The 12,179-nt window shown below is 56.1% G+C and overlaps 1 protein-coding gene across 3 annotated transcripts; it reads right to left on the bottom strand.

Annotated features, from left to right (window-relative positions):
• Positions 1-232: 232 nt before the first annotated feature.
• On the bottom strand, positions 233-11,942 carry HYOU1 (hypoxia up-regulated 1). Of its 3 annotated transcripts, none has more exons than XM_082844177.1 (27): positions 11,830-11,942; positions 11,371-11,473; positions 10,895-10,992; positions 10,561-10,654; positions 10,304-10,382; positions 9,994-10,148; positions 9,794-9,870; positions 9,170-9,351; positions 8,810-8,925; positions 7,491-7,683; positions 7,150-7,284; positions 6,906-6,988; positions 6,643-6,775; positions 6,284-6,471; positions 5,910-6,048; positions 5,320-5,380; positions 5,086-5,165; positions 4,507-4,692; positions 4,191-4,363; positions 4,024-4,111; positions 3,772-3,894; positions 3,498-3,631; positions 3,333-3,417; positions 2,443-2,683; positions 2,301-2,348; positions 1,989-2,039; positions 233-1,855 (listed from the first exon to the last, which is right to left on the bottom strand). In XM_082844177.1, exons 3-27 carry the CDS (start codon positions 10,983-10,985, stop codon positions 1,794-1,796), a joined length of 2,997 nt encoding a protein of 998 aa, XP_082700303.1. In that variant the 5' UTR covers positions 10,986-10,992; positions 11,371-11,473; positions 11,830-11,942; the 3' UTR covers positions 233-1,793. The 3 variants fall into 3 exon arrangements, with proteins under 3 accessions (XP_082700303.1, XP_082700302.1, XP_082700304.1); XM_082844176.1 differs by having other exon boundaries at positions 11,371-11,455; XM_082844178.1 differs by lacking the exon at positions 11,371-11,473.
• Positions 11,943-12,179: the final 237 nt, after the last annotated feature.

Below are 12,179 nucleotides of genomic sequence, written 5' to 3'. Positions count from 1 at the left end.
CTGATTCCTTGGACCTCTGAACCTCTATGAACTGCTGATTTCTTATTTGTAAAATGAGGTTGTTACCTTAAAAATGGATTATTACCTAAAAATAGCTGGAATATAGGGATCCAAATGATGTCAGGGGAAAAATAAAACCACAGTTTTGTTCTCATGAAGAAAAATTACATACATGAATCTAAATGTAAGTCTAAAATGTCTAAAAATCTAAGTCTAAAATGTTAATGATGTTTTGGTGGTAGTATTATAGGCAATTTTGTTATTCAAACTTCTACCTTCCAAATTTTCTATTATAAACATGCATTATTTATATTCAAAAATAAACATATTTAAAAAAATTCACAGCACAAAAAACTGTAGAAAATATTTTATTGAAACAGCTTTTCAATTAACAATGGAGCAAAGTACAACTTGACTCAAAGCTGTCCAACCAGCCTCAATTGCTAGTGAAACAACTCAAACATACAGGACAGGGTAGGACACTTGGGTCACATTTCTGCCAATGTGGCAAAAAAAAGAAAAAAAAAAGAGGAAAACAACACAAGAGACAGACACAAGCAGGCTCCCCCTTGTCCTGGGAGTTGGGGAGGCAGCCCTGGCCCCTGCTACAGATGGGATCCTGGAGGGCAGGCTGCCCAACACCAGTGTGGTGGGTAAAAGGGCCCCCATCCCAGCAGAGCAACACATTAATAAGAAAGGCCAACCTGTACCCTCTTCCTTCCCCCCACAAGGCCTGCCTCCAACAGAGCGAGGTGGCATTTTTACATTCACGCCATGGTCTCTCCTGCCCCCAGGGTCTTAGGACAGGGGCTCACAGTAGAAAGCACATTTTGGTCAGCCCAGGGGGCCAGGAAGTGAGGGAAAGGCTCTGTCTGAGAGGGCAGAACAGAAACGGAGAGAAGGGGGGCAGGAAGTCAAAGGGCCAATGAGTACCAGGCTACTAGGAAGATGCAGTTTTCAGCAGTGCTTGCAGGACGCTGGCATCCTGTGCCAGCCACTGCACACAGCTTTCCTAGGCCCGAGTCCACAGGCTGGGGAGCTACAGGGTTTTCAAACATCTCACTCCCTGCAGAGGCAGCTGGATTCCCTTCTTCACCTTCTCCCTGCCTACTCTGGCCACCGGGGGTTGTACGTGTGGGTGGGAGTCGACCTAGATTGACTTAGGCAGTCCAGATGGAAGGGCTCTGGCCTAGAGGCAGAGGACTGCCCAACTTGCAAGAGGAAGCCAAGGAGACCCACGGGGAGGAGGCATGGGGGCGGGGGTTTTTAGAGAAAAAACCCTGGAGGAGGCAAGAGCACAGACAGGCGCTCAGAAATCAAACCTGGTAACCAAGGCTCTGCAGACACTGGCCTGTGTGGCATTGATCTCGTGGTGGAGGAGGGAGGGAGGGAGCAAAGGATGACCAGAAAAGACTGGATACCCTCTAATAAGCCAGGACACCCTTCCCACTACCAGGTCTGTCAACCAACTACCGACGGCCATCCTCTCACCTACCCACAGGCGAAGAATTAAGACCAAATAGTGATTTTTCCCAAACTAGGGCCTGGATGGGTAGGGAACCAGAAGGTGGGATTGGGGAACGGAACAATTTCAGTTTTAACCACAGAACTACTCCAGAAGAACTGGTGAGCTGTCCCTTCCTCCCCCTTCTCCACACCTCCAATCACAGGTGAGAGAAGAGGAACTTAAGCCTCTGAGGGCGGGACCAACCCCTCCCCCAGCCCTTGGTGTTTAATAAATAGAGGTGGTAAGAGAAGGGGGCGGGGACGAGTGGGGAACTGGGAGGCGGGGGTTATAGTTCATCATTCTTCGAAGTTGGCTTCTGTCCTGTAGGCTGCTCCTTCTGTGCAGATTCTGGTGGGAGTTGGGGGAGAGCATAGGAACAAAAGCAAGTGAGGTGCAGGGAACGGGCCCAGTTTGGGGCAGGCATCTCCCGCCAGACCCTGCTGGGCTTCCCGGTACCCCCCATCTCCCACTCTGCCCTCACCTGCTGCGGGACCCCCTAACTCCAGAGGTTCAGAGTCTCCTGGTTCAGATCCTGCTTTCGGGAAGGAATGGGTTAGTGTCTGCAAAGGAAGGAAGGGGCTAACGGAGGGGATGGCAAACTTTTCCTGCAAAGAGCCAGATAGTAAATATTTTAGGATTTGTGAGCCACACTAGGTCTCTTTCCATATTTCGTTTTTGGAAATAACCTTCTAAGGCCGTTCACTGCTCACAGGCCGTCTGCAAAGAGGCTGTAAGTTTGCCGACCCCTCGGCTAAGTGATGCCCGTATTCCCAATCAGTTTCCCCCAACTCACGAGTCTCTTGCTCAGGCTCTGAGATGGGCTTTGCATCTTCAGTCTGGCCTGGAGGGAAACCAGGAGGAAAATGTAGTCCCGGGAGGGAAAGGAAAGCTTCTTGCTGCCCAGTAGCATCTGGAACCAGGCACCCTGCCCTCACCTGCTGGAGGGATGACCTTGTCCCCCTGGTCACTGGCACTGGCATTGAGGGGAGGCTCTGCCCGGGTCCCATTCTTGTCCTTGGGCCGGGGCCGGGGCTTGGCAAACTTGGCCTTATTGAGCAGATACTGCACCTCTCGGTCCAGGGCCATCATCTTGGCCTCGATGTCTTTTGAGAGCAACACGGGTTTCTCTGTGGCAGGAAGCTTGGCCTGTTCGGCCACGGTTGCATTCTTCCAGGCCTGTGGGCGAGGACAGGCTCAGAGCCAGCCACGGAGATGGCAGACGCCTCTGTCCCAGGTGAAATACACCCCCCAACCAACCACAGGCTCTTCCCCCAGACCCCAAATCACTGCTGCCCGTGGCCGTCAGCCCCAGAAGTAAGCAGACCCCTCAGAATGGCATTCGAGACTCTCCACATGGGAGTCCCAAACTACACGTTGCTGGCTTACATCCTATTACTATGGACTAACTACAGCTGAACCTCTTAATTATTTTCTCCTTATCTCTCCACTTCTGAGCTCTGGCTCAAAAAAAAAAAACATCCCCACATCCAAAACAGTTTCTGCTTCTCATGACAAGTCATTCTCCCCTCCCCAAACCCTGGCCCACCTTCTGCATCCAGCTCAAGTCCCAGCTCCTCAAAGCAGCTTTCTCTAACCTCACGGGGATGGGCTCTGTCGCTCGTCTGGTTGACGACTCATGGCTATGACTCTAGTCTGGGACTAATCCGACACGGCCTCAAACGCAACCATCTTCTGCCTTCCGGATTAGCTGCCAAGCCCGGATGCAGAGGCTGCCAGCTCTCCGTTTCTCCACCATCTCCCACGCTGCCTAGGTCAGCCCACCTCACCAGGTAAGTCTCCAGTTAAGTATTTACACGGGGATTACCCAGGTCTCGTTGATGACTTTCTCTAACGTTGTCATCTCCACCTCCGTGAAGATCTGGTCCATCTCTGGGATGAGCCGGGCTCCCCTGCAGCCAGAGAGGAGACTATCAGTCCAGGAGGGACAGGGCGGGACTGAATGAGGAAGAAAAGCGAAGGGGCCGCTCACGTGAGGAACATGCTGGAATGGTTGAGGAGGTTATCGAGGGCAGACAGCCGCTCGGGCCACTTCTTGCGCTCTTCCACCCGGAAAAACAAGCCTTGACACAGTTTCCTCAGCTCGGCCAGCTTCTCCTTCAACATCTGATGGATGTGGGGAAGGGAGAGGGCAGAGAGGATGACATGTCAGCCGTGGAGCCAGCCCTGCATCCTTCGTTATGGCCTCGCACCCCAGCTCTCCTCCCTTTCCCATCCGGCCCGCCATGTCCTGGGAGGTCCCTCACCACTGTGGTGGCCCCAAAGCCCTCATCCTCCAGCCAGGTGGACGCGGCATGGAGTCTCCCAGAGATGTCCTCACGCTGCTCCTTGGTAGACACTTCCTGATACTCAGGCTGGTACAGCTTGTCCTGGGGAGGTGCACAAGAGTGCAAGCGTGCAGCAGGCCCTGGGGGCAAGGCTCATGGAGCAGGACCCCCTCCCTGCTCCCCAGCCCCAGACACAGGGCCTGGGGCAGGTGTGCTTCCCACCCGACCAACCTGTGTCTCAAAGATGAATGCTTCCAAGCTGTTGGCTGCTTTTTCCCGTTCCTGCTTCTCTAAGTCCCGGAGCGTCAGGTCCTGGAGTCTGTGGACAGGGGCGGCAGGCATGAGGGACTCCATTCCACACCCTGGGCACCCTCCGCGCACTCGCAGCCTTTACTCACTTCTGGGCCGAGCGGGCCAGCTCATCCTGGCGCAAGTCAGGCAGGTCCAGGACTACCAGCTCCACCCCGATCTCCTCCACCATTCTCTGCTTCCGGGCCGGCTTCTGCTTCTTTTCTTCCTCCGGGGCTGGAGGGACACCCTCAGCCCCTGCCTCACCCTTCTCACTTGGCTTCTGGGGTGAAGAGACCAAGATGTCAGGGCAAGTGTTGGCCCTTCTACCCTCCACAGGCAGGGCTCTGGGGGCCAAGAAGCAAAGCAGGCGCCTGTCCCATTAACCACTGGGTCCAGGCTGGCCTCACTCTGCCTAGAGCTCACCTGGGCCTCGGGCTTTTCCCCGCTGTCTTTCTCTGCGGCCTTTTCTCCCTCAGGGGCTGCATCCCCCTTAGGCTCAGGGGGTGGGGGTGGAGAGGTGTCCTCTGTTGGGGCCTCAGCTTCCTCCCTGGGCTCTGCTTGCTCTCCAGGCTCAGCCTTGCTCCCCTCAGCAGGCCCCTCCTCCTCCTCCTGGGAAACAATCACAGACACGCCCACCCACAATAGTCACTAGCAGAGCCTCGGGATCAGGACTGGCTCTGCTTTGAGGGGCTCACCGCCCATGACACAGCTTGGGGGAGACAGAGGACGACTGTATGGAAATTGGCAGCAGGCATCTGGACTGCAGCAGTCTAGCTGGACAAAGGAAAAGCGTTTGGAGATGAGGGTGGGCCTTGGAGCTCAAGCACAGGGACGGCTCAGAGTCCAGAGGAGGGTGTGGTGAACTCGGCCTGGGCTGAGAGGAGGGGTAGGTCTATCACATCCTAGGCAGCTGAGATGCCCACTCCAACCCCCTGTCCCTGCTGCCTCCGCCTGGTCCCATGCACCATCCTCCATGCTCCCTTGGCTCCATCCTGGCCTTACCTGGACAGTGTCAGTACCATTCTCTTTAGTATCTTGTGCGGCGCCACCTCCAAACAGGCTGGAGATGGTGTTGCCAAGTTCTAGAAAGAAGAAAAGCCAAAGACTTAAAGGGGACCACAGCACTGACTCCACCCCCAACCCCAGGGCATGGCCCGCCCACCTCCCCGAAGTGCACACAAGTACACCCTCTCACAGACACACACACACATACACGTGTGTGCACACTCATCTTACTGGTCAGAGTAGATTCCTCTTCTGGGCTGTCCTCCACCAGCGTCTCAAACACAGACTCCACCTGAAGACAGGGATCCGAGGTGAAGAAATGCACACGCTAAGCCACCTTTTCCCCACAAACATCCTGCCTGGCGGGTGACTGCTAGGCACATCCAAGTGACTTCCCGGTGTGCCAGCCTGTTCTCTCACCTGCCTCCTTCTACGGGCTCTTGGATGGAGTCACCGCCAGCCCTGTTGATTATGAGCCCTTTCAGGAGGGGACCGTAGCTCCTCCTCCGCCCACCCTCACACTTCTCCACTCAACCAAATGGGCCGTTACTGCCCCAGTATGTTCTAAAAGATATTAACCCCCAGAACCGTTCTTTCAAAACAGGTTCCTCAACCACTCTACAGATCCTGAAACTTATAACATCCACGAGCATTTACAGGCTCTGAGACGGCCCACACCAGGTCCCTGGTTAGCTTTGTTTAACCTAAGGTTTACCCAACTCCAGAACCCGTTTATCACGTTCTAATACCATGAGGGACTGCTCTGGGAAAGGCTGCTGGGGCTGGGCCCCCGCCCTGCACACGGGGTCTCCTGCTCTCACCCTGTCGAGGCTGAGCACGCCACTCTCATCCAGGTTGAAATGAGCCTTGATACCCTTTGACTCATAGTCGGGATACTTCTTGAAGCTCTCACCCACACCTTTTAGCTTCACCGTGGTCAGATTCTGGGAGCCAAATACCCTGGGTGGGGAGGAGAGAGCCGTTAAGGGGAGCCCCCCACCCCCAGCTCTAGCCTACACAGCCTCCCAGCACGAGATGCGGGGCCCTCCCTGAGAACACCCTCAGGATGGAAGCTCCTCCCGGAGGAGAAGCTCAGCCCAACCCCAAGACCAAGCCCACAGCCTGCTTCCCCTGTGTCCCCCTCAGACCCCAAGCCCTCCCTCCCTGGAGCCCTCTCCCTGCCCCACCCCCTCACCGAAGATCCTCAGGCCCCAGGAAGCCCAGGTCACCATAGTTGATGTGGAAGCTGAAGTCATGGTTGTAGCGGTTGAAGGTGATGACTTTGCGTTGAGGGTAGGGCCCCATCCGGCAGAAGAGGACGCGCTTATTGTGCTTCAGGCTGCGAACTCCAGGCTCCTCCTCCACTTCCCTCGTGAACTCCACCTACTCGGCAGGCAGAGGGGAGGTACGCTGGAGGAGCAGAGGAGGGTCTCGGGGAAGAAGGGCGGGGAACACCAACGGCAGGAAGACAGACGGACAGTCTAGAGGAGGCAGGGGAGACGGCCCTGGGAGAGGTAAAGGGAGCCTGTCACCCCATCAGACAGGCTTACTCACCAGGATGGGGTAGATGGCCGCGTCTCGGACAACAAACGGCTTCACCTTGAAGGCTTTGCTGAGCGCCGCTGCCTGGTACACAGCCCCCATGGCGGCGGCTTCATCGGCGTTGATGTTCTTGCCCAGCTCCTCCCTGTGAGCATCCCAAGCCTCAGCACCACCCACCTGAAGCTCCCAGCCTGGCCCCCCCCCTCCAGCCCTCCAGCCCCCCACCCCAGCCCTCCAGCCCACCCCCCCCCAGCCCTCCAGCCCCCCACACTCACTTGCCCACAGCCTTCAGCAGCACCTCCTGAACTTTAGGCACCCGAGTGGCCCCACCCACTAGGATGACCTGCTCAATCTCATCCTGCAGGGGGAGAAAGAATGGGAGACGGATGGGTCAGCCCGAGTTAACCCTCCTCCTCAGCACCGACTCCTCCCTGATGTTCCCGCTCCCTCCTTCTTGCCACCTCATCACTTTCTATCCCACCTGCCTCCCCACCATGCCCTCCTCGACGACCCCCTCACCAGCTTCATCTCGGCACTCTGCAGGGCCTGCTGCACGGGCCCAGGCACCCGCTCAAACAGGTCTGCACACAGCTCTTCAAACTCTGCCCGAGTCACCTTCGCCTTGAAATCCACGTCGTCCATCAGGCCCTCAATCTGCGGGAGGATGAGGAGGGTCAGAGTTCTCACCCAGGTCCTGCTCTCTGAGTGAGCAGGTCAGACACCAAGGGAACAGGATTTTGGGAAGGAAGCACAGGAAGAAGGGATGGGCCACACCAGGCACGAGGAGTCTAGCTCAGGGTGGCGCGATCCTCTGCCCTCTGGGTGGGGAATATTTGCCCTCAAGCAGCACATGTGAGCACCTGGGCCATGTGATCGGCATTGGCACTCAGGATGGTCTTGAGTCGATTGGCCTCACGCAGCAGCTTGGCCATAGCGCGGGGGTTCTCCCGCACGTCCTTCGCTCTCTGGCCCTTGCGCTGCTCGTTGAAAATCCCTGCCAGGTGCTCACGCAGCCGGAGCTCCATCTCCAGGCCCCCCAGGGTGCGGTCAAACCTGTGCAGGAAAGGGAACAGGGAAAAGCATGAGGAACACACAGGGCTCCTTCATCTGCACAGAACCTGGCCTTCATCCACACGGCTGACACCTCACAGTGACAGGCATCTGCCCATTCATTCAACTGTACCTACTGGGCATCAAACTATGTATTTGTCTCTGGAGATGCAACTGTGAGAAGAAAAAGACAAGACAAGCCCCCTGTTGTCAAAGAGTTTATAATCCAGCAACCAGATAATCACATAAATGTGAAATTTTAACCAACCTATGTGTTATAACAGAGAGACAAACAACACCACTAAACACATATATGGAAAATTTCAGCTATTTAGGGAAGTCAGGAAAAGTTCTGTGAATAAGTGATGCTTAAGCTGAAACCTGAAGGATGAGTTGAGATTAACTAGGTGAAGAGGAAAGAACATTCTAGACAGAGGGAAAAGCATGCATAAAAACTGTGAGGGGAGAGAGAGTGCGGTGTGTAAGTTCCATGGAGGGCAAGGATGGCTGGAGCTCAAAGAGCAAGAGGTTCAGGGTCAGAGCCAAGCAGGAGGAGCCCGGGAGCACACAGGCACAGCCTCATAGGCCAAGGCAAAGGTTTGAAGCCACTGTAGGGTTTTTAAAGAAACGAGATACAGTCAGGTTGGCATTTTGAAAAGAACCCTCTGGCTGAGATGCGGAGAAAAGAACTGGAGGGAGGCCACACTGGCAGCGGGGAGATCTTCAATTCTGCTGGTAAGAGGCGATGGTGGTTTGGACTAGCATAGAAGCAGTAAAGATGGACAGGAAAGAATGGGTTCGTGAAATAAGATAACGCCAGTGATAAGTAAACTGGGAATGACAAGAACAAAAAAATAATTGAATCTGACACTCCACATATGGCCTATGGCCTTGTGGATTTCCTCAGAAGCAGCTTGGGACGTTCCCTGCCCTTCAGTCTTCCCAAACTGTCCTCCCCCAATTTCCATCTACCCCTTGCTCTTCGGGAGAGGTACCCTACGATGACTGATGCTTTAACCAGGAGAGCTTTCCTGCAGGGAGCAGGAAAGTGAGGCAGCTGCCCCTCTGAGAAGAAACCCCTGACCCGAGGGTATCTCAGCAAGCAGCCCTCCTCCCAGCACCCACTTACCCCACTCCCCGGATCTGCAGCTGTGGCTGCATCCCTGCGTCCTTAGTCTTCACCGTCTGGTAGGTCACGATGGTGCACACAGTGCTGCCTGCGCCCATGTCATAGAACATGATATTCTGTAGAGACATCAAGGCCACTGTCACAGGAACCTTATTTAACTCCAGGGTGCCTGCCTCCCTGCCTACAAGGGGCTGTACCAACTCTCAAGTGAAAGCCAAACAGCTCCAGAAGGGGCTGAGGGCTGTTGCCTCATTTTGTCAAGGGCCAGCCACGGAAACAAGATGCAAAATGAGCCAAATGGCCTCCATCATCAGACTCGGCCACCCTGCAAGTCTGGTCAGCAGGTCCTCCCTGGCTCACCTGGGCAGTGCTGTTGATATCTTTCCGGCGGAAGACACCATAGCTGAGGGCAGTGGCAGTGTTGTCGTTGATGAGCTGCAGCACTTTGAGGCCAGCCATGCGCGCAGCCTGCAGCACAGCTCGGCGCTCAGCCTGATTGAAGAAGGCTGGCACGGTGATCACTGCATCCTTGATGGGCTGCTCTACAGGGGACAACAGAACAGAGTTCCCACCAGCTTCAGACCTTAGAGGAGGGTTTCCCAGTCTCAGCACAATTGATGTTTTGGGCCAGATAATTCTCTCTCTTCTTTTCTTGGTGGCACTGTGCGGCATGCAGGACCTTAGTTCCCCCGCCAGGGATCAAACCCGTGCCCCCTGCAGTAGAAGCATGGAGTCTTAACGACTGGACTGCCAGGGAAGTCTCTGGGCCAGATAATTCTTTGGTTTGGGGGGCGGGCCTGTGCAGTCTAGGATGTCTGGCAGCACCCCTGGCTTCTACTTGGTAGATGCCAGTAGCAGTAGCTCCCCAGTTGTGACAACCAAAAATGTCATCAGACGTTGCCAAATATTCCCTGGGAGGCAAAACTACCTCTATTTGAGTCCCTAGGGAACCTGGCTACCACTGGCCCCATCTTGGCCGCTCACCTGCAAAATCTTCAGCCAGAGAACGGGAGTAATTGAGAAGCATGCTGAGGACCTCCTCAGGTGAGAACTGCAGCTGCCTGGGGGAAGGAAGCAGTTAGAGGCAAGGAAAGCCAGGCATCGAGGCAAGGACAATGGTGAGCACATGCCAATGGGGACCCCATCAGGCCCGCTGAGCCCACCCTGCCCAGCAGGGCACTCACGGGCTGATTTGGAAGTACACAGTCTGCCTCTGTGGGTCGAAGCCCAGCTCATGCTCGGGGAAACGAGCTTTGTAAAGGGCCACGTGGGGGTTATTCTCCTGCTTCCCCAGGAGGTTCTGGAAGTATCGCAGAGTAGCCTTTGGATTCTTGATGGCCTGAGAGGAGGTAAAGGAGAAGCAGAGTATTAGGCTCCCAAGCTGGCCATCACCTACCTCCTACCTCAGAGATCGATCAGGGAACAGACTCTGGGGTCTGTTACCTCCTCTCCTCTGCCCACTGCTTCTGGGAAGGGGGCAGGCTACTAGCTTACCATGCTTGCTGCACTGTCTCCAAAGAATCTTTCATTTTCTTTCAGGGTCACAGTCACTGGGGTTTTCCTCCGGGATTCCCTGTGGAAAAGAGACAATGGGACCAGGTGTCTATGGCAGGGTGTGTTCTCAGGAGCCTCAACACCGCACATACAATCAATCGTGCAGACACCAAAGTCTGCCGAGGGCACTACGAAGAACACACTGTGGCTTGGGGCGCAGACTCCCTTTCCCCACCCGACCCTGCGGCCGCCCTCACTTGTTCAAGACAATCTCCATGGGCACTCCAGGCTTGACAATGGCCACCTTCATTGACTCACTGCCCAGGTCCACAGACATCACTGCCAGCGTGTCTGAAGGGGAAACAGATTTGTCAATTAGCCCCTCTTCCCCCACTTCCTGAGGCCCCGCTAATCAAAGCACACTGCTTTCCATGGAGAAAGTAAGACAGCAATGGACAAAGAAAAAGGTCTGGGTCTGGCAACCTAGGAGTCCAGAGTTTCCCACCACCAGCTTCTTTCTGCCTTCCCACCATGTATCATCCAACATTCACTCATTTATATTTCTTTCGATGCCTCTGTTAGGGTACACACCACTCAGTGCCAACAGGTCTGCCAAGAGCACAGCCATCAAGGCCCAACAGGCTAGCCTCCTCGGCCTCTGCCTCCTGACGGTGGCTGCCATTGTGTCTCTGGGGGAGGAGAAAAACAACACTTGTAACTGGATGCCCTGAGTGAAGGAGGCAGAACCTCATCCAGAACAGAGAAGCTTTAAGATTCATACCTACTCCCTCCTCACCCAGGGCAGAGCAGTCTACATCCCCTCCCCTCCCTCCCAATGAGAATCAAGCACTCTCAGCATCCTCAGAAGTGCCCACACAAAGGCCCAGGTGAAACAGCAGAGATCCTGGCCGCCAGCCACCACATCCCTAAATAAACGTAACAGAACAGGAGAAAGGAGACCAGGGCCTTCTGTCCACAGCATAGGCAGCAACTGGCGCACCCCAGCACTGCCCCTGCTGTCAGATACCTGGGGTGCGGCCAGGGATCCCCGCCCAGGACTCAACTACCTTCCTACACCTGGAGCTCCCCTGCTGGCGGAGAAAGCCGGGCCGGACCTGGACGGGAACTGAGAGATGGTGACGTTGGGCGAGGCTGGGGTGGAAGAAGGGCCTGTCTCATCGTCAGCATCCCTTCGGGTTGTCCCGCCCGCTCCCCTTCTCCATCCCATACCAGGCCCCGCTGCCTACTCAGACGCTGTGCCTGGAACGGTAAGGTTCCGCGCCGAAGGGTACCGAGTACCCCGAGTTCACCTAAGCCTCACCAGCCGAAGACGGCGGCTCTCACTCCCGGAAATGGGTTCCGGCCCACCCCTAAAACGTGGGGGCGCCCCGGGGACCGAGATGCAGGGCCAAGCGCACCGGCGTTCTTGCGGCCCTCACTCCCACTACCGACCCGCCCCCGGAGCTAGCACGCTGCCTCCTCCAGGAGGGGTGGCCGGTCCCCATCGCCATCCCCACCCTCGCTACCTCTTGCCTCCGCTCCTGTGGTCCCAGCTCTGGGACAAACGCGGCGGCCGATGGACCCACGAGGCCAGCAGCGCGCCCCTCAAGCCCGAGCCCTTCACAACTCCCCTCGGTTTGCAAACTATTACATTAGCCACCAACCTCCCGGCGGCGTCTAGCGAACCAGCCGGCCCCGGACGCGGCGTGCGCTCATTGGAGCCTCCGGCGCCCGGCCCTGCGCCGTGGGCCCGGCCCCGCCCCCAGCCGCCGCGGCGCGCGTTCCTATTGGGCCACGTCCTAGGCCCGCCCCCTCCTCTGTCTCCGGCCGCTCCCGGGGAGGCAGCGGAGGGGCCAGTCAACCAGTTGGAGGAAAA

The sequence above is a fragment of the Leucopleurus acutus genome, assembly GCF_964270905.1.
Source record: "Leucopleurus acutus genome assembly, chromosome: 8".
Taxonomy (NCBI): domain Eukaryota; kingdom Metazoa; phylum Chordata; class Mammalia; order Artiodactyla; family Delphinidae; genus Leucopleurus; species Leucopleurus acutus.
This window is presented reverse-complemented; position numbering and strand designations above follow the sequence as displayed.

Bases quoted from the DNA above. Each gene is read 5' to 3' on its own strand.
- HYOU1 (XM_082844177.1), bottom strand. From the start codon at position 10,985: ATGGCAGCCACCGTCAGGAGGCAGAGGCCGAGGAGGCTAGCCTGTTGG. The intron at 3,895-4,023 runs GTTGGTCGGGTG...GCACCTCCCCAG, and splicing joins CATTCATCTTTGAGACACAG to GACAAGCTGTACCAGCCTGA. The intron at 3,418-3,497 runs GTGAGCGGCCCC...CTCTGGCTGCAG, and splicing joins CATTCCAGCATGTTCCTCAC to GGGAGCCCGGCTCATCCCAG.